General features: G+C 46.8%; 5 protein-coding genes across 5 annotated transcripts; 2 read left to right on the forward strand and 3 right to left on the reverse strand.

Annotated features, from left to right (window-relative positions):
• Nucleotides 1–2,005: 2,005 nt before the first annotated feature.
• Nucleotides 2,006–2,659, reverse strand: PHACADRAFT_201628 (uncharacterized protein; the record flags this gene model as incomplete). The annotated part of the gene is made up of 2 exons (XM_007401936.1): nt 2,006–2,467; nt 2,525–2,659. 2 exons carry the CDS (start codon nt 2,657–2,659, stop codon nt 2,006–2,008), a joined length of 597 nt encoding a protein of 198 aa, XP_007401998.1.
• A 3,881-nt stretch (nt 2,660–6,540) lies between these two features.
• PHACADRAFT_67659 (uncharacterized protein) lies at nt 6,541–7,271 on the forward strand (the record flags this gene model as incomplete). Its single annotated transcript, XM_007401937.1, has 2 exons — nt 6,541–7,032; nt 7,083–7,271. Coding segments are annotated over 2 exons (681 nt in total), but the record flags the coding sequence as incomplete, so codon positions are not given.
• A 481-nt stretch (nt 7,272–7,752) lies between these two features.
• On the reverse strand, nt 7,753–9,654 carry PHACADRAFT_33447 (uncharacterized protein; the record flags this gene model as incomplete). The annotated part of the gene is made up of 5 exons (XM_007401905.1): nt 7,753–8,361; nt 8,463–8,668; nt 8,722–8,822; nt 8,865–9,142; nt 9,640–9,654. 5 exons carry the CDS (start codon nt 9,652–9,654, stop codon nt 7,753–7,755), a joined length of 1,209 nt encoding a protein of 402 aa, XP_007401967.1.
• Nucleotides 9,655–12,659: 3,005 nt separating this feature from the next.
• Nucleotides 12,660–16,198, reverse strand: PHACADRAFT_33448 (uncharacterized protein; the record flags this gene model as incomplete). Its single annotated transcript, XM_007401906.1, has 14 exons — nt 12,660–12,901; nt 13,042–13,075; nt 13,156–13,377; nt 13,471–13,486; nt 13,547–13,834; nt 13,883–14,015; nt 14,067–14,243; nt 14,284–14,711; nt 14,762–14,866; nt 14,993–15,094; nt 15,183–15,325; nt 15,435–15,812; nt 15,919–16,089; nt 16,151–16,198. The coding sequence occupies 14 exons, from the start codon at nt 16,196–16,198 to the stop codon at nt 12,660–12,662; spliced, it is 2,487 nt and encodes an 828-aa protein (XP_007401968.1).
• Nucleotides 16,199–20,070: 3,872 nt separating this feature from the next.
• Nucleotides 20,071–21,036, forward strand: PHACADRAFT_201630 (uncharacterized protein; the record flags this gene model as incomplete). The annotated part of the gene is made up of 6 exons (XM_007401938.1): nt 20,071–20,218; nt 20,289–20,452; nt 20,504–20,509; nt 20,647–20,664; nt 20,729–20,806; nt 20,863–21,036. The coding sequence occupies 6 exons, from the start codon at nt 20,071–20,073 to the stop codon at nt 21,034–21,036; spliced, it is 588 nt and encodes a 195-aa protein (XP_007402000.1).
• Nucleotides 21,037–21,372: the final 336 nt, after the last annotated feature.

Here is a 21,372-nt window from a genome sequence, read left to right on the forward strand (position 1 = left end):
GGGGGTTCTTATATACTAGTCAGACTGCGCACGGACCAGGCGTTACATAAGCAACTGTTGCTACAGCGGCTGCTAGTGTCTAGGGGACTTTGGCGGAGAAGCGAGGGCCGTGTGTCATATCTGATGACGTTGTCGGGCCTGACGGAGATAGGATGTCCGTTGCCGATCGGACTCGGAGATAGACGGGGGCCGGTGTGTCATGGTGTATGACGTTGTCGGGCCGACGGGGATTGGATGTCCGATGGAGATCGGAGTGCGGCTGTTACCGAGGAAGCGTGATGCGGGACGAGGCGGCGGCGATGCAGGTGCGTCTGATGCGTTTGATGCGTGCCCGTTGGTGATGCGTTTCAAGGTGTTAGCGCGCAGCTAGGACTTGTAAACCGGCGCTAATGCGCCGAGGACGTTTGGAGGGTCGTATAAACGTGGAATAAATCGGAGAAAATGGGAATAAAATAGGAGGCCGGGGCTACGCCCACGACATTTGGACTTATTGACTGGCGCAGCCTTAGCCTCGCCCTGATTGGGTTGGTTCGAAAACGGACGCGGACGATCTTGTTGCTCACATTGGTCTCTACGGCCATTGCTGTCACGTTCGGGTCGTTTGCAAGAGCGCTGTGGCCTTTCCCTACGCCAATCACGAGGGAAATAACTAGATCGATTTTCTGAGAACTGCCTTGACGACTCTCGATCGCTGTGGGAAGGTGCATCACCCTGGGTCTTCAAAGACGACGGTGCTGCCACCATCTTTGCTGACATCATAGATGCCTGTTGCTTTTGCCAAGTCTCTGTGCTGGCATCAAGGTCCTTGATCTGAAGGGCACTCTCGAGAAGCCTCTCAGCACTCGAGTTCTCAGGTTTCGTTGATGAAGTTCTTCAATCCGAGTAGATATGGATATTGGGAGTCCATCCATGAACTGTCAGGCGAATGAATATGAGTCTGGATGGACAACCATTCGCCTGGCGTGCTTGTCCAGATTTTGGAAGAACCCGTTCACCCCAGTATGAGATGAGTAGTGCACAAAATCGTACTTGTAGGCTGCGTCCTTAATCGTACTGAACTTCACAAAGTGGAAGTACATTGAGCAGAAGGTTCCTGCCAATGTCGTTCTGTGATCTCCTAGTACTAGTAGATTTGGTTTGATATCCTCGCGGAACCAAGTAGCAGGCTCGCCTTCCAATTGGTTTCTCAAGAGCAGGACTGCTTCCGACTCTAAGTCGGGTACGTTTAATCTAGCAAGGTACGCGAACCGGACGAACTTCAAGAAGAATGTCCAGAATTCGTTGTGATCAGAGCTACTACTATATGTGGCAGTAATCTCTGATTTTACCTTTACCGAGGAAGGGAGCTTAGGCAGCTCTCTTCCTAAGTTTCAGTTGATATGGTCTTTTATAGCTGTGAATACTGACTCGACAAGAGCAGGCACAGTTGCAGCTGCAGGAGGCCACACGACATGGACAGACAGGCCAACATGGACAGATGGATTATAACTCCATTCTGCCAAATTGGCGGTTTCAGTAGCCGCAGCTGTCCTCTTCCTTGTCGTCTTAGATGCTGCAGTTGCTTGTTGTGCATACCCAGAAATGGACAATAGTGGGGCCATCAGTAAAGGTACAGGGTTTATCTGTACATTCGACAGACCTGCTCACCCACTTTGTTGTGGTTGAACACCTTGCCCTGCAGGCACTTGTTGTCGCGCACGTCCAGGCATGGATTGCTTTGATGTTCCTGCAAAGATGGTGGTATGGACTTTGCCATCCCCTTCTTTGCCTTCGGAGTCTTGCTCTTCTGTGTCTTCGTCGGGCTTACCTTCGGGTTTGTCATCTGATCCATCACTCCCATCATTTCCACCTCCCCTGCCATTACCTCCATATCCTCCATGTCCACCGCTACCACCGTGGTTCCCTCTTTGGCCCTGTTCGTCAGGCTCATCCCCATTCAAACAGGCAGCACTATCAGCTGTCTCGTTTGGATCAGGATGTAAACCGGCCTGGTGGAGGTGTTCATTCAAGCTTGCATGGCATGAGACTGAGGCTCTGAGATGGGAGAAATCCTTCCATTGTCTGGGGGATTCCCTCCATAGTTAGTAGCAGGAAGATTGAAGGGTATGATAGGGTCGGCTCTAGCCTTCCCTTTGTTCTTCGGGCTGGGTTGAAGCTCAGGGGAAGGCAACGTGGATGACTTGTCATTTTCGTCACCTTCATCAACAGGGCTTTTGATCTGGGAGACTCGCAGCCTGTCGAGCTCCTTCACCTCTATGGCTTGGGCAGCTTCGTCTCGGGAATCTCCGTTGGCCATCTTGGCCAAAGTCTCCTCTAATGTCTCGCCAAGGATGTCAAGGCTCTGCTTGGACCTCTTGATGGTCTTAGCAAACTTGGCGTGGTACCCATTGAGTTCGTTGCGGGTTTCAGTGATGAAATCTTCAAACTCAGTAGTCACTTCCTCAAACATACCGCCTGCGTTGGAGATCTGCTCTTGGAACACATTCCATACCTGGGACAGTTCCCAATCGCAGTGTCATCGAACTTCACAAAGAGCCCTCCTGTGCTCTTCATCTTCCTCCTTGATTTGAGGAAGAGCCGCCTCATATACTGAGGGCGCTCCTCCGCGGCTGATGGACAGGTGGAGATTGACCAGCTCTGCATCGCTGGCCAATCCCATTGTGGTAGTAAGTTCAGAGACGAACGAGGAAGAGTTCCTGTTATCTGTTTGATTGCCAGTGGCGCTATCTTGGCTGTCAACACATTCAGTGTCAACACACAAAGGAGGCATCGGGGCGATTCTCATTTTAATATAAGATATAGACACCAGTGTGGTTGACACTTCGGTGCTCGCTGTTGTCGGAACGTACGCATCACCGCTGCTTTCCTCAAAAGGAATCATCAGTGATGCAGTTCTCAATTGAGATCTGAGGACTTGAGTGCTCATTCTTGGTCCTTAGTGGTTCAGTTTCGGTAGTTTTACTGTAGTAGCGACAACAAATAAAATTTGCTTTTGCTGGATACAAGCCTGAAGGCTCAAAAAAGTGTAAGACCTGTAAGGTCGTAGACTTAGGAATCACCCTGCAAGAGCCAGACTGCATTATATTCTCGAAGAGTAGCTACAACAGAGGGGTAAAAGTAAAGTCTGAGCCTGAAACCAAGGGGCATCCCAATCTTATATCAGGCCAGAATGCTACCCAATAACAAATACATGAGCTAGCACAAGAAGAATGTGTTTCCGATCGGCGAGAGCACTAAGTTACAAAAAAGGAAGATGTCTACAGTAAATGGGTGATAAGTCGCGTGCCTTACAGTTGCCGAGCACACCAGCAACTGGCCGGAACCTAAAGATTGTCATCGCCAGATTAACTCCTAATCACGCGACGAACTCAGATAATGAACAGTATATCGATAATGAAAGCAACTCACAGGTCCACAAATAGTATGTACAACCGGCAGCCAGCGATGTTGGGTGCGAGGATGCCCACAAATTAGAGGCAGCGTCCAGATAATCGGGGTGCGCTGTTGGGGGGCGCTGATGCAAGGTGTTTCACAGACGAGCTTCATCTACCCACCACTTAGTTACCTGCTAGCAGCTAGGGGGGTTTTTTCTGATGTATCACAAGTGCAAGGAGTTACAAAACAATTGAACACCACTAAGCTTTATTCTTTTTCTTCTCCACTTTTGTCAGCCATCTTTTAACCTCTGGCGTAGCTGGACTGGTGGGTAGAGACTCAGCATCAGGGACATAAGTTGCGTCCTTGCGCTCTGAGTTGGGTGGTGTTAATGTGTCCTCAGCAGCAAACTCGGCATGAGCTTCTATAATGGTCTTTGCCCTTGCTATTGAATGCCAGTCGACAAACTCTTGGTTTCGTATCTGATTGCAAGGTGTCAATTCACAGAAGTGGGCTCGGAGACCGGTTGAAGACACACCTGATCCCTGCAAAGGGTTTAGGGTTTAGAGTGGGAAGAGTGGGACCTATATATATACTGCAAGAGACAAAGGGCTTTGTCTCAACTGCAGCACTTAAAATGAACGGCAGCGCTAAATAATGAACTGCAGTGCTAAAAAGTGAACTGCAGTGCTTACCAACATGCTGCATTGCCCAATCAGTCACTGCACCCCATTGCAACCAGATGCCAACTAGTTTCCAATGGTTGGAAAACTAGTTGGAATTGCTGATACACTTCGATGTGCAATTCCGGTGTGACTGAGACGGCAATCTATATAATGATAACAATGTAGCTTAGAGCTAAGTTGCTGTCATTATGCTGTATTGTCGTCTACTGTCTCTGCTGAATGCGTTATGATTTTGGCAATGCCCACTGGTGCCATTGCTGCACTTTCCATGTCCAATAGTGAGCTTGTGTAAGTCACTGTCTTTGCTGATCACCTCACCTAGAAGTTGCACCGACCTAAACGCCAACTAGTTTTCAACTGTCGGAAACTAGTTCTGGACTTGTACTTTTCAAATGCAATAGATGCCAACTAGTTTTTGATGGTTGAAAACTAGTTGGCATCTATAGCACTTGAAAAGTACAAGTTCGAAACTGGTTTCCAACCGTCAAAAACTAGTTAGCATCTGTTGCACTTGAAAATTACAAGTCCAGAACTAGTTTTCAACCATTGGAAACCAGTTCTAGACTTGTACCTTTTAGTGCAACCACTGTCTTTGTGATTTGATCATGGTCCTGTGTAACTCACCATTCTTTCCACTCGCGTCTCACTGGAGCTTTGCTGAGCCAGACACCAACTAGTTTTGGATGGTCGGAAACTAGTTCCTGACTTGTGTGATTTTCAGGCATATCTGCCGTCTTTGCCAATAGACTCTCTGTGAGTCAGCAGTGCTCTTCGTTTTGGTTGGTCATTTTGCATGACGACATGAACGTGCTCACTGTGTTCGTAAATGTGCGGACTAGATTTCCGATCATTATTGCCCCTGCTGTCATTGCTGCTGCCACGTTCAAAACTGACCACTTTCAATTATATTGAAAGCAGTCATCGGTCATCGAGACGGGGAGCAAGATGATTTCGCAGTGTGGAGTTCTTCATTGTCGTCTACTCCAGTCATTTTTGTTGCCGCACATTCGTTCATTCACATTCAGCTAGCCAGCCAGCTGCAACGCCATCAGCAAAGCAGCCCAAGGACAATTAAGTTAGCATTGCAGTGGCAAAGGAGCACTTACTTTGAATGAAGCAGCCTTTTCTGTCTTGCGCCCTGCATTCCACCTCTCTGTTCACTCTGCCATCCTTCGCTTCTTCTGCTTGCCTTTTCTCGTGTTTCAACACTCGGAGTTGTACCTTGTGGCGAGGTCAAGGGGTGATAGAGGCAATGGCTGTGAGACTGGTGATGTGGGTGGTAGATAGAGAAGCAAAGGCTGAAACGGTGCATGAAAGGCAGAGTTACGCCACTTGGCACTTTGGCTACATCATAGTTTCCGAGATAGCTCTAGATCATCACTTCTTGCACAAAGGTATGCAATCACCCTTGACATACTTTGGCCAGGCCTTGATAGCTACAGGATGTACACTAGTGCATGTTACAAATTACCACATGGTATTTACAGTGCATAGGGGAAGATCAAGCCAGAAAATGCATGCCTTTGAGTATGTAGTATCCACTACAGCAGAGACCTAATAGAGACCTTACAAATGCGGCATGCTTTGCATGGACGTAAAAGTGTCATGCTGTTCTACTAGTTAGCCTACTACTGAGCCAGAAGACTGAATTGCCCCAACTACACAAATCAGACTGCAGAGTAACTCTGTCACTGTCTCACACTCCTTTATGATGGCTGGAAATATATTGGAATGATTGCTAGCTTATGATTGGAAAGAATAAGCATAGATCTTAGCGAGTAGAGATGAAAGAATGACTGCGGCAAGTACGAGCGTGATCATTGGTTGTTGGCAAGATATGTAAGCTAAGCTGGTAAAGCTGGTAAACATTGTGTAAGCATTATGATACTGCATTAGGGTGTTTCACGATGGCGTTTTTGAAGCGTTTTTGAGTACCTTTTTGATCATGTTTTGAGTACCTTTTTGCAATGAAAAATGATCCAAAAAGCAACCCAAAAACATGTCTACTGTAAAACCCTCCCATGCAGGCCATGGTTTCTGACCCTTTGGTGTCGTGTTGCTGCGTGACACACAGCAGATCACCACTACAGCGTCCTGCAGCACTGTCATGCCCGCCATCCTGCTCTGCCAGCAACTACTACACGAGATCTTTAGATATGCCGCGTGTGTTCAGCAGCTTCGATGGCCTGAATTGGAGCAACCTTATAGCGCAGATTCAGACTCTGAATCCAGGTCGACCTATGCCAAAGATAGCACCGATTCAGATACTTCAATGAGCTCAGGCTACTCACAATCTTCAGCATTGTCAGACTTAACACAGGTGTCTGCAGACTCCGACATCATCTCTGAAGCAGAGACAGAGGACAACCTGTCGGACAACCTATACCTTCAGCGCCTTTGAGCAGTTAATGACCGTCTGCACTTCTTAACCACCAGCCGCCATTTTGCAGTCTATAAGCCAGTTCATAAGGCGTCACAACTTCATTTGGTGCTCCATCTATTCAAGCACGATGACCTGAAACGATTTCGCCGCAACCTACACGTGTCTCCTGCCACCTTTGATGCTCTTCTTCAGCAGATCAACCAGCACCCTGTATTTTACAACCAGTCAAACAGCTCGCAGATGCCAATTCCCCATCAACTCGCTATTGTGCTGTACCGCTTTGGGCATAATGGAAATGCAGCTGGTGTAGAGGCTGTTGCACAGTGGGCAGGGTCGTCAGCTGGGATGGTGGTGAAGGCTACCAGGTGGGTGATCATCGCATTTTTGGCTCTTCATGACCAGGCGATTCGCTGGCCATCTGCAGCAGAGAAAGAGGAAGCCAAGGAGTGGGTAGAAGCAGCTGCCTGCACTGCATGGAGAGACGGCTATGTCCTCGTTGATGGCACTCTGGTCAAGCTGGCAGAAAAGCCTGCCCGTCACGGCAAAGCTTATTTTGACTGCAAATCAAACTATTCGCTTAACGTGCAGGTACGTGTATACCTTTCCTAGAGATGCTGTGCTTACTACATGCCATTCAGCTCATCACGCTTCCAAATCTGCGCATAGTCGATTATGTTATAGGCCATTGCAGAAGTGTTCATGACTCAACTGCCTTCATGGACTCCCGCACCCATAAAGAACACCACCAGCTCTTCAGGAAGGGTGAATGGATTTGGGCAGATTCAGCCTATTCTATAGAGGCCTGGTGTGTGACACCGTTTAAGAAGCCTGCCGCCAACATACGAGAGAATAAAATTTTTAATTACTGGGTATCTCGGATGAGTGTTATCATGACCTCTGCTTGACTTTATTTGGTTGTTCACCAGTTCTTGCTGCTTCTACCAAGTTCGCGTAAAGTCAGAGCATACAGTTGGCTATTTCAAAGGCCGCTTTCACTCTCTACGAGATCTTCGGCAGCAGATCAAGAACTCTACAGACCATTTTTGTGCAGTCGAATGGGTCCGCGCATGTATTGTCATTCACACTTTGATATTGGAGATAGAGCAAGGGGCAGAGAGAGATAGTGAGTGGGATGAAGAGCTCCTTATAGAAGGTGCATTGTTCGATGTTGAGCGGCTTTCAAGCGATGGTGAGAATGAAGGTAGCAGCTGTGGAGATAGATGCGAAACAGCAGGACAGGGGCAACAACGGCGAGTTAAAGAGCTTCTATTCACGAGCAATCTAGTTGCTCAGTAAACTGTTATATATCTATTCGGGCAAAAAATAATACTCTGAGCCAGCAACAGCACTTTCTTCGCCAAGACTGTTTGTGATGCCAAGACCGTCTGCAATGCTAAGACCGTCACTTCCGAAATCAGATCCGAACATGCTACCTGAAGTAGCAGGTACATCTGCTGGCACAGTTCCAAAGCTGGAGCTGGCTCCAGATGTGTGCGAAACGGTCCCAAAGCTAGGACTGGCTCCAAGTGTGCACAAAGATGATCCAGCAACCATAGACATCATCTGAAGAAGTATCTGAGAATTGTGTGCACGAGCTTGTGCCTCAAGCTCGATCTTTCGCCTCTCGAGCTTCGTACACTCAAGCTTGATATCGAGCTCCCAAGCACGCAACTTGTCTCTGTCTGCATGGCGCTTGTCTATACACTCAGCCTCTGCCCCCAAGTTAGCAATGGCATTAAAGCCTTGCTTCGCACTGGAAGCCAGTAAGCCACCATATTTGGTCTTCTTTCCTTCTTTGCTCTTGGTTGGTGGTAGTGGAGCATTCTGTGTGCCTTGAGTAGCCTTTGCAACAATCGATGAAGAGCACCTCGTAGAAGGAGGTGGAGACAGCGACCATCTAGAAGGTGTGGAAGAAGCCTATGCATGCCGTTGGTCATGGAAATGTGAGTGCGAAAGATAAGGCTCAATGCGTTGGAATTTTCGGCTCCTTCTCCGTCTTCGCTACCTTCGGGCTGGACTTCGTTAGTGTCATCGAAGCTGCTGCCCATATCCAGTCTGTCATCTGCATCAGTTGCTGTGAGCTGCGCATCGAAAATAGCAGCAGCATTTGCTGCATGGCTGGAGCTGGCTGTCGAGTTCAAGATCTCAATAGGGTTGTAATTCGGCAGCTCCTTCCACCAGAGATGCAGATCATCCCAAAAGGGCCATTCTGCATGAATTTTAGCTAGAGATGTTGTCAGGTGAGCATCTCTGCATCTTCTTTATGTGATAACTCACCAAGAATGTTCTTATACTCGTCAGAGTCCTCTACTCCACCTCCTGTCTCTTTCAACCACTTGACATAGCTGGTATACTTGGACTTAAGCCTGCACAGAATCCTGGTTCAGCTGCAGTAAGTGACTGTGCTTGTGCTTACATACCTTGCCCATTGCTGCTGAGTGGACTTTGCAAATGCATTAGGGTGCTCTTGGCAGGCCTTTCGAAGTTCATCATCGACATCAACTCCGGCATCTTCACCAACAGAATCAAAGATGCCTTCACCGGCAAGCACCCCGAAAAGTGCGATCTTTGACTCCTTGTTGTTGTCCTTGTGGCGCTTCTTCTTGTTCACATCAGCTGTAGAATCGCTGTGGAGTTTGCGGCGGAAGATAGGGTTCTGCTGAAGGTACGCTATCCCATGCTGGGTCCACTCGGGATGCTGGGCTCAGTCGAGCTTTGGCAGTGGTGTTTTTGTCTCCTTGCTTGCCTTAAATGTCTTCTTAGGCTTTTGGTCTGTCTTAGGCTTTGCTGGTGATGTCAGCAGGGTGCGCTTTGCCTTCCCCTGGCGTTCCATGGTGCTGTAGCAATGCAAAATTCATGAAGAAAATTCAAACAAGAGAGAGGTGCCTGTCGCGCACTTGGAGGGCTACACTAAGCGCCAAGGAAGGTTAATTAGGCTCGAGCAGGATGATATTAGTGTTGTAAGGTATACATAAATATATACATGCTTGTTAATTTGGGTGTGGGAGAAAAAACGAGACGCAAAAACACAAGTGAAAACGACTGTCAAAACAGCTCCAGAGCCATTTTGGCCTATTGTGTTTTTGAGTTGAAACCGTTTTTGAGCGAGTCTGAAGTGATGCCCAAAAACACGGCCAAAAAGAACGGCAAAAAGGGCCCAAAAACGTTACCGTGAAACACCCTATTATTACTCACCGGAATTGCCCACATGCTTCACCGTATATATATTAAGTGATGTCCAAATTTCGGCATTTGTACATACACTCGCCATCGAGTAACATGAACCACAATGTAGAAACTTGTCATAGCCAAAGATTACTGGTAACCATAGTCATTAGATGAAATAGTTCTTAGAGCTTTTCCGATTGGTTGGCTGTAACTATACCAAGCTGAGCTAGCCTGAAAAGCGATTACTTTGCATACCGGAATAATTACTCCAAGGTTACATTATCGGTAGTGCTCTTTTTTCACAGCACTCTATTGCCTTCTAAATGTCCTAGCAAATTTTGGTTCTTTGAGGCTGAAAGCCAGCTTGGCAAATCTGACCGCATGGCTGACTTGCATAATATGTGTTGTAACACTCTTGGAATTGCTACATTTCCGTGTACATGGTTATACAACCTTGGATACAATTCCAGCAGTTGCTGCATTCCAGCTATTTGTATTGCCATAACTGGTGTACTCCACTGATACCACTGTAGCATAAACTAACTTAGTGTGTACAGACACTGTAATACTTAGTAACCAGTCATATTGCTGCCACAGTATTCCAACAATTCGTACCATGCTCGTTTCTGGAGGAGCTACCTTTACTGTGATGAGTATGCAACCTGATTCTTCCCATGCACAAGTCTAGCACCAGGAACTTGCATTTGCATCTGATTACCACAATATCCAGATTTGGTATAGCTTGATCGCCACCATTCCCTGAACTATATAGCCTTACACATCACTGCTAGAGACCTTGCCCCATCTTTCAGCATTTCCTGTCACCAGCACCCTTCGCATTTCTCTCTGCTTTATACTTGGAAGATCATGTCCTCCTCAGACGGCGCCGGTTACTGTGCTGAGCAAGTTCAAGTTGTTCTCAACATGTCCAACATTTATGGCGTGGAACAATTGCTTGGAGCAGCATGGAATCAGCTCAAAGCTAGATTGGTTCGTTCACTCCAACTTGTTTATCCGTTCAATCTCATCTTTGTGGGCTCCAGGATGACCTTCAAGCCTCATATGGATATCACTTATCCTACGCTTTTGGGTTTCTTAGCAATGATCTCCGATGGATTCACGAAAGGTTCCATGCAGCACAGGAACTGAACAACAATATCTCGGCATTATTGCATCATTCCGATAACCAGTCTGACCAAAGTCGAGAGCGAGCCCTTTGGTCGAGAATGCTTTGTATCCGGTAGGCTTTTGTATTTTGTTCACTGTCTATGTGGCTTTGTTTATCAGTGATCAGGAGAATATTGAGACAGAGAGTGGACATTTGCCAAATGTAAAACTATGGATTGTCGACATCAGAGCTGAGCTATCACCAGAGAATGCTCTGCCATGATATGGAATTATGGTAATGCTTCCCAACATTGTTGTTGCTTGATGTTGATGAGATTCACAGCTTCGACCTGTTTCTGGATGTGCGGAATGCTACATACATTGATTGCCATGCAACCCCCTCCTTCTGCTTGACTCTGTTCAGGCTGTCTGCTCTGATCAACCTTGCCAAAATTGCTCTCAGACAGACTTGAGATGCGTCTCTGTAGATGGTGAGCATTCTCGATAATGCACTGTTCTGAATGGAAACTCATATCTGATTAGTTGTCGACTATGCAGCTTGGACCAGAGATGGTCTAAGCACTTATCGAAGCATAACATTGGGAATTGATGTGGCATCTGCTCTCACCCACCTCTAACTACGTGTTGCTAGACTCACACATGTTGTGGAGGAAGCATTCGGCCCGGATGCTCCTGTAATGCAGGGCTCACAGCATATCATATTCATTGAGCGCATTGTCAATGGCCTTATGGCCTGAATTGCCAATTTACACAATCCGAGCTATTGTCTTAAGTCTCATACATCAACCCCAGGGTAGCTCCACAGAGGGTGATGCATCATTCATTGGAGGTGTCCAGGGGCAGTGGGTGATGCATCACCCTCTTCATCTACACAGGCTACCCAAGCTTGGAAACCATGGATGATGCATTACCTACTTGAATCATGCAGACAGCAGTCTTCCCAATGTAATATGCATAATATAGCATTGAAACTCAGCTATTAACAGCTGTGGGCGTATTCCAAAATAGCAGCAGGCCTTATTTCTCAGCAGTTGCCACTCAAACGCCACAAGCCTGGACAATCCCAAAAAGGTAATGCCATCAACGTGCCCTTTCCGGCTTTCTCATGGTGGTGTTTTAATCACTCTCCTGCAGCTGAATGGCTCTCGTTTGACATGAGTCTAATTTGGTAGGTCTGTAGCACTTGTCGTGTGCATATTTGAGGTGAATATCGGCCCACTGAGGTGGCAATAATGCTGCTATCAGCACTTTGCGCCAGCCGGCACAACCGATCGCTGCTTGGCACATGCGCAGCTGGCTCTTCTGCCCCCAGGCTGCTTCAATGCAGCAGGTTTTTAATAGATAATGCTAGCGGAAGTGTATGTGTATGTGTCTTATATCAATATTGTCCTACCAGCATACAAAGAGCTTCACTATGGGCACTTTCCGTTGGCCAGTGCAGCCGATCCTTTCTGGGCACACACGGGACCACCTGTTCACAATAAGAACACATACATAGGTAGACTTATGTCTCTTAGCATCTTATACTGCTGTTTTGAACCTTTATCTCTGACTCACACGAGTACAATATCTGACTGTACGAATATACTTTTAATATTTCTTATATTTATTATGACTCATCCGATACTCCTGTTCCCGATGCTCAAAGATAATGTAATATGCGGCCATACTGTAATATCATTGTTTAGACATAGAACTGCAGAGATACTGCCCTGGGACATGCATACATTACAATGTTCAACATAGATCACATGACTATCCGTTCCCAGAATTTGCTAAGTCTCAAGTGTCAATAGAATAGTGCAGGATTTGCTCCGCGGCAGTGAAGCACCCAATATGGTCGAATCGGACATTAATGTAGACAGCAGTACCATATAGTAAGATTAATTGACCAATGAAATATATTGCACAAGCCACAACTACTCTTCGTCAGTGTCAACCAAGTCACAGAGGCCATCATCATCAGAGTCGGCATCCACGGTGAGAGTGAAATGCACCTCAAAACCGTCTCCATCGCCACCACTAACAACCATCTCTCTATCTTCATCTCCATTGGTTATCGTCAGAGCAAGATCTGGCACGCGTGCCCAGATGCTATTAAACCATGCACATAGTCCTCGCTCGACTGTGGCGCGCTTGGCAGCATACACGCCTGCACCTTCTGCAACGATTCAGCAAGTCTTGAGTGTTTTGGCCTAGCCTTCGTGTTGATCCCACAGCAACGCTGCCTTCTCCAGGAACACAAGCGTGCGTCGCTTCTCTTCTCACAGGATAGCTATTTCTTCTTGATATCGCTCATACCTGGCCCTTGACTTGAAATATTCCACGCGGAGGGCTGGTGGCAGCAGCGATGAGCCACATGCATCTGACAAGAGATCAAAACACACCGTCGCTGAGTTCCCGAATGCCACTCACGTCTCCCTCTCCATTCGTGCCCTTCCATATCCATGACAGCTCTTGCTTGCCCTCTGATGTCCCAACTCCAACAATCTCGTCGTCTCCGTGTAACGTCACAACATCTTGGTCTTGAAGCACCTTCCAACGCTGCTCCCAAGGGCCAGGGCCAACAATAGCGAGCTTTGCCTGGCGTGCTGATCGATACTTGTCTTTGAAGGCCGTGATCTTAATCTCGTTCTGCTGTATTTTTGTACGCGCTCGAGTATTTGGAACTTGATGTCATGCTTGCCAGTCCTTGAAATGAACAAGATGTGAGCAGATATGCAGATGTACTTGTAGTTTGTTGAGGCTGTCTGCAAGTTGGCTGTCTCAGAGGCACAACTCCATATCCGCCAACCCAGAGACACACCCATGGAGTTCCCGTTCGTCTAGCTCGCTTGGTAGAAACAGTGGCTGCAGTTCCGGGATGTTGAGTTTGTTGAGCTCAGCTGGAGGCAACCTTCGCAAAGTGTTACCGGATGATGCGAGCCACTGGCAATATTTGGCAAGTCTCATGGAGACGCGCGGCATGTAAACCATCTGCACAGTGCGTGCAGTGTTCAGGTGGTGCCGAAGTGCCGCATGCTTGGCAATTGCTTCTGCAGTCTGCAGTGGAGTGCCGCTCATGTTCAACGGGTACTTCTTCCGGAACTTGCGTCTAGAGAGAAAATCAGAAAGCACACCAATTGGAGTGTAGTTAACTTACTGTTGTTCCTCTAGGTCCATAAGATTTGCTATTATTGTCGCTGGTGTAATCTCATGCAGCATGACATGTCCATTGTTAGCTGTGTTCTCCTCTTCTTGGGCAAGCTTGAGCCAGATCTCTGCCTTGCTCATACCTGCAAATAATCAGTCCAACCAAACTACAGCTGTCTGTAAAATCAATGTACCAGACAGCGTGCAGTAGTATGGATCTGGAAGGGTAGAATCAGCTTTGTACATGAGAATCTGGGTGTCCCACTTGGCAACGTGTGACGGCTGGAGCTCCTGAACAAACTCTTGATGTGCACGGTTGAATCTCGAAAAGCTGGCAACCGCTGTATGTTTGCGCTTATGTAGGTTTGGGCCTGTAAAAGCCAGAGGTTAATGGATCTACCCAAGTCATACACAGTGAAGGGCCCGCACCTAAGTCAATATACTTCTCCTCATTGTTCCAGTGTAGATGGTCTTCGAGCATTTCTTCTCTCAATCCTGGACCCATCTCCCACGTACTTGCAGTGGTACCGTCAAAACACGACCACCCACGCTCCACTTCTTTGCCATCCGTCTGACCACAGCCCTTCATGAAGTTGAGTGAGTACTTGTTATGATCTTGCTTCTTGTGGGTGTTCAGATGGTACTTAGAGATCACATACTGTACTTCACCACCAATGGGCAGTTCGATTTGAATGTGCGCTAGCAGATTTTTGATACACTCGTGAAGCCAGATCAAGTATTGACACATAATGTCGTAGGAAAGAACGACCCCCTTCTTTGTGGTTGGTTGTGGCTGAAGGCTGAGGGCTGACATGGATATAAAGTCCATGTTGCAGTATCTGCAGGGCGGTGATCAGTACTATACAAAGCATGCAGGTTTTCACCATACCTCTCACTCTTTTGGAGGTCCCCAACTCCGTTCGGCAAGATAAAGCCATGTTGCACATCGATCGCCATCGCAATGCCGGTAGTTGCATAGCCCCTATAGTGTCGACTATTTGCAAGCATCAGCACAGTGAACCCAGTACATGTGCTTATTTATAACCCAAGCACGACGGACATGTGAGCACAGAAATGCGAACAGTGGAGCAAAGAGCTTACATCTTCCTAAGTAACATACTTCTTAAGATGCTCTCGGTATGCACTGCCCTCGATGCAATAACCCCAGCCTGACAACATCGAAGGATCACAAGCCTCATTGGAGATTGCGCGGCACTTCAGCCTGAAGTTTGTGTCGAGTGCAACAAAGGTGGTATAGATGAACCTTGAATGCATCAGCTAATATCCACATAATCCACCGAGGTACTTACTTGAGGTTGTCAGATATACACTCCCAGTTTGGCGGGAGGTTCACATCAGGCTGTGGACACGCCGGACATTGCAGACAGAGTTCACCCAGTTTTGTTGCTAAGACTCCGCCAGACTCATGGCCACGGCCTGCAGACTTGACTAGCTAGATATGCCTCCATTCTCTGACCATGCGCAAGAATGGTTTAAGGCGATCCTAAAAGCACAACATGGTGTCAGTAAATGGCTTGATGAGCCCGAGCCAAACTACGTACAAAAGGCTTTTGGAGCCCAAAGCAGTTTGTTGTCTTCTGCAAGAAGAGATAAAAGTCGTAAACTGTGACCTTGCTTTGTAAGGTGAGGAGGTGGAAGGTCTCCATTAGATGGAACGTGCAGCACGTAGAGGGGTCATCAAAGGTTGCAGAGTATAGCTCGTAGCGGAGCAGTTGTTGGAGCCGAGTACCTGCTTGCTCTTGATGATCGAACTCGCAGAATTGAACAGTGACTGAATGGAAACCGTTCGTATCAATCACCGTGAAGCTGCGCGGTGCTAATGTGGGAACAAGGCAAACCTCTCCATAGAGGTGGCCAAGTTGGATGACTAGACTAATGCTTTGAAGGGTCGTAGCCTCAAAAAACCGCCTGTTCCACTGCTAGAATATATGTTAGCTGGGAACATATTCAAACAGTCGAGCAATGTACCATAATATTGTGAAAAGAATTGGTTGCATGGGCTGCTAAGCAACAATGTCAACATACGACGGACCCCCCCATGCAATCTTCACAGTGAAATTCAGTTAATCGAGCAGAGTTGCATGGGCGAGTTGCACATCTTGTGCAGTCTGCGCCACACCAGCCATCCAAGCAGAGGAGCTCATCAAGAAAGAGGTCACGGTGTTTGGCCCAATCAAGAAGGACGGGGTCGTGAATCTACAACGCGTCGATTAGACATGTTAAAAATGAGGACCGCGCCAATGAAAAAATTATTTACCAATGTTGCGAAGGTTTTTGGGCCTTGCCTGGTGGTCGGATTGCTCATTGCCGACACAGAGGCTGGGTGGTCTGCATCATTGACATCTTCATCAGCAGGCTCTGGAGGAAATAGACTCCAAGAGAGGCTCTCTTCAACAATGTCAGCCAGCAGCTTTAGCAGAGGGAGTGGAGCAGGGCATCATTCGATGCCACACATGATATGTCGTCCATCGGCGGACACTCTGTTGATAGTGGCAACACTGGCCCGTTGTTGGAGCTCTCCTTTACACAAGGAAAAGAGCTGTGTACCACCCGGTGCCTGCTTGCGCTTCTTGGTGACTGGCATGTGTGAGGCGAAAGTGTAATCAACAACAAGTAGAGCTCGTCAACAGCAGATAACTGCTCTGGGAGAGGATGGGGAAGTGGCGGGGTGGGTGCCAGAGGGCCAAGGCAGCAGTGCTCCAAATGGCATCTTTAGGGGCGCGGAGCTAGATCAGAAACAGGGGAGATTGAGAGTGATCGACTGATGCCCGCCGCAACGTATGCTACTAACAGGTCAGCGCGTCCGCAGGCAACTAAAACTGAATGGTTCACCTCACAACTTGAACACTATTTACCACAGATGGAGCGACTTGCTCTGGCGAGGCTCAAGACTGGGACAGGTAAGGCGGTTGGCAGCACCATCAAAATCTGCTTCCGCCCTGGCACATGATAACGCCCTACCCTACCACGCCGTTGTGCACATGCTGCAGTTCAGTGATGCCTAAGCAGATATTAGCCCACATGATGGTTCTAAAAATGTAACAGATGTACGGTCATGGTCGAGCTCTGCCTCGGTATTTCTCTCCAGCAGAATCCCGCCGCGAACCGAACTGTGTGAACAGGAGGACATAGTTCACTGAATATCGTTGTTAGAACACTTCTTTAACTACAATGACACGCTCACATACTTGTCTATATCATACAAAAGGCGGTGGGCCTCATCTGAATATCTGTATGCTGAGCCGTGGAGACGGTCTTCACTGCTAGCACAGGTAGCAGGTTCAATGTGTAATATAGATAGAGAATTAAGTACGAAATACTTGCTGCAGACTTTGGACGAGTTGGCTGGGTGTTTTTACGAGTGGCGGTTGTTGTGCAGTGAAGAGCAAAGTCGAACTATCCTGAAGCGCCAAGTCTTAAAAAAGCAATTTGGTGGAGCACGCAGCCCAAATGTGGCAATGAATTGGGATCGTCACACGAAATGCTCATTTTACAACATGCACTCTACTGGTCTACATCTCAGGCACATGGTGCTTCTGGAACAACTATTACAATAGGCATCTCCTCATAAATATTACTCTGTTTCGCAGGAGGAATGAGCTCAGAATGACACGAATGCCTTCATTTAACAGGCGTCAATATTCTTTGTGAGCACTGTGAGCAGCATCAAGATCAATGAGGCCAATTTAAAATTATGAAAAAATGAGAGTATGATGATATATACATATATTAAGTATGACAAACTCTGATCATTGTTGCAATGGGTCACTCTTTGGTGCATGTTTGATTAATCATGTGGCAGTAACTACTACGGTGTGCAATGTATTACCTACTAGTAACTGAGCTAGCAACTGTGTAGGGCCTGTAAAGTCTCTCTGGCACCTCTCGGCATGCTATACGTGGTGTTTCTGTCGGCTGGAATTGAAATATGGACCACATTTGGGAGACATACTATAACATACTGATTTCGGTGCTCGTTTTTGTTTTATGACATGGGAAGGTGGAGAATATATGTTTGAACATATTTGCTATACCAAACATATGTCAGAAACCAATATTGAACCCGCTATTCACAAAATACTCACCGAGAGTCGAGTTTTGCGGATTTAGCGCAGACTTAAGCTCCATCAGCTCCATCAAGTGCCACCAAGCTGCTATCTGGCTATCTGGCTTCTTACATCAATTTCGCTTTTGGGAGCCATTCCTGGCTCAATTCCTCCCCTCCACTTTGTCCAATGAACTCCAAACCTTCCAGCATAGGTACCTGTACCTATGTAGAGTAGTTCTGTGCAGTTTAGAGTGAATATAACTGCTGTATAATATACTATACTTTTGTTTCTATTAAAAATCGATTTCTTTGGGCCTGAAAGTAGCAGAAAACCCTTTGCAAAGCTCCTACAGCTCTTCTAATGTTATACACTCATGTTAGATGGCACTAGAACCCTTCCCAAGAGTTTGGGGAGCCTCAGGCATCTACAAACTCTCTGTAGAGCCTGCGAGACTTGGCAAATAAAATGACACATATCAAACATTTTCATATGCTGGAAGGTGTCGTTTATAGCCCAGGATAGGACAGCTATGCTTTATTTTCGATTCCAGGCCTTGGAAGCCATCCGATTATGCAGATCTTAGTGTTTTCTATGGGCGCCTATTTGCTGATCTCGTTGAAAACACCTTCTACTGGATCAACCACTTAGAATAGAATGGGCAGACCATTTCCAATCGATTTCCAGCCTATTAAAACGGGGGTATAAAACTTTATATATTCAGAGGACATGTATTGGTGGAGCAGTTCATCAGTTAACCCCGGAGTGACATCTTGATGAAGTTCTGACCAGTTCAAAACCACCATCTGTGCACAGGTGTGTGCCTGGCTCCTACAGCATAGGTGGGAAGGGGATCACCACCTGGAAGGGTTAGAATATGTCTGAATACTATGTTTGTAGCTGCATTTAGCTTGTCTCTGCCTGTGGGCTTCTGTACATCTGCATATGTGGTGTTTTTAAGCCCTGTTTGCATACCCATGTTGTTGAGTGTAGTTTAGCCCTTTCCAAGTGTAATAGGGCTTCACAGAGCTGTATATATTATTTACTAGTGCTAGAGTGCTAAGGCACCTGCACAACCATTTGTACCCAGCTACATTCATTACTAAAGGCTGAGAACAGTGGCCAAGCTATCATGAGTGCAATAAGAGTTCTGACCTCCTGCCTGCATCTCTGCATGTTATCCTGGCCTCTAAATTGCTTCCTCATGCTTGCACAACATGTATAGATATGTTTAGAGCCATTTAACTTTCTTCCAAGCTCTATACAAGGTACAGAACCATTTGTTTCTGGTGCCCTTTTTTGCTTTAAAGATTATTTATTACCTATTATAATGTATACACCACAGGAAGACATGAGGGTTAAGACATACACCACACAAGTATACTAGAACCTATTCTAATGCTTGCCCTGACAATTCTACGAGGGGAAAAGGAAGGGGAGCAGGTGTAATAGCTTGCAGAAGCTGGTTTCCCATGCTCTGGCGCTTATTTCAAATTCAAGAGTGCTACCATATATTTCCAAAAACTCGCTGGCTCCCAGCGAGTTTTTTGTGAATAACAGCCCAGATACTGCTTTGCTGAGCTGCTTACTAATGGAGAACTTGTTTGTACATGTGTTCTCCATGACATGATGCAAAAACATTCAACATGTGATATGTTTAAAATATATCATATGTTTTGAGATGCTTTACCATATTGGAATGATGTTTTAGCTTGGTCATCTTTTCAAAAAAGCGGTATATTACATATACAGCCTAATTTCAAGCTCAGTTGATGGAAGCACCATATATAGCATGCCAAGAGGTGCCGGAGAGGCTCTACAGGTCCTACGCGATTGCTAGCTCAGTTACTAATAGGTAATGCATCATACACTGTAGTAGTTACTGCCACATAATTAATCAAACCTGATACAATGCCTCAGCGCCCTAGGTCCTCGTCAGTGAGAGCTACTCCAGCGCCCTTATGAGCTGGACAATGGTCAACAAGTTGAATCTCTTCTGAGGGGAATACACATCGTCTGCTGTGGTCGAGACAATCATGTGCATTTGTTCTGCGGGCAGCTGTTGTGAAATATGCTGATGAAATGCGCGTACAGAGATTATTGAGGCTACTTTGAGCCCATCCGGCAGTTCATGCCCCAAAACTGCTCAGCAGACGTCGAAGCTGTCATTGCACACGTTGATCAGGTCTTCACACAAGGCTTGGAGAGCGAGATGAACAAACTCAAGGCAAACTGGGGCATGCAGAATTTTACACACCTGGATGACGTCGCCGGTGCCTGTAAGTGTCGTTTTCAGACTTTCGAAGGTAATAAACTAAAGTGGCTGTGCAGTGTGAAACAACCTTTAAGACTGGCAAAGTTTGTCTCCAGACACAGGCTCGGAAGGCTTGTTCTTCCAGTTTTGCGATGCGCTCGAGGTCAAGAACGGCACGGTGCTCCTGTGTCCAGCTGGGGACTTGACCACATCTTCACAATATGAGGCGTGTACTGGAACTCTACTTACCTCAATCTGCGTAAGTCATTTTTCTGTTGGAGTATGATATCGCGCATTGACCGAATGACAGTCTGCGGTAAGCAGGACGTTGTGTGAGTTAAACCATGTACATGATGTGGAGAAAATGTTCACAGTAAACCGTAGAGACTGTCTCGGTACCTACGACCCCACGCAGTCAGTCTTCACTGACGACTCAATCAGCAATGATAACAGGTCTTGAGAATGGATCATGTAAGTCTCGTGAACTTCTCAGTCCAGAATGTCTATGTGCTGAGCTTTGAACAATTGCAATCAGGTCGGGTTCCTCCAGGAAGGTGCACCAGAGAATCACCTCACAGTCGTAACGAGGCTCATTCAACTGAGCTATGACGAGGTTTGTGTTCTCGGGATCATCCTATATTTCGTGTAAAAACTAATATCTTGCTTTAGCGGCAGTGCACTTACTTCTTCCCACAAGCCTTCAGCCAGCCTCTGGTGCCGAATGTGCAATCTGTCAATTCCGCCTACAAGGGCTGGAACATCAGCATCAACCACCTGCCTCTTCCTTGCAAATGGCCAATGTATGCCTTCTACGTGTTTTCTACCCTTTCTGAACGCATCTAATCTCACGTTTTGTAGGTGATCCTTGGCACAAAGCGACTGTCTCCACGGATGGCACAACGTCTGTCAGCACTGCGAAGCAGCCAATTGCTGTTGGCAACGGCTTCCACTGCTTGGACCTCATTAGCGACAATGGAGCTGTTGATCCGATGGTTCTCGCTGTGCAGCAGCGTGGTTTGGCCTCGATAAAGGCGTGGCTGGAAGGTTTCAAGCTGACAAAGAGGTCTCTGCCAAGGAGAAAGGACATCTAAATATAGCTATATATATATATATATATATCTTACTTACTACTGCTGTAGCTATAATGTCTCGGGTGTATATCTAAAGAAATTTGTTGCC

This window comes from Phanerochaete carnosa (assembly GCF_000300595.1).
Source record: "Phanerochaete carnosa HHB-10118-sp unplaced genomic scaffold PHACAscaffold_14, whole genome shotgun sequence".
Classification (NCBI taxonomy): domain Eukaryota; kingdom Fungi; phylum Basidiomycota; class Agaricomycetes; order Polyporales; family Phanerochaetaceae; genus Phanerochaete; species Phanerochaete carnosa.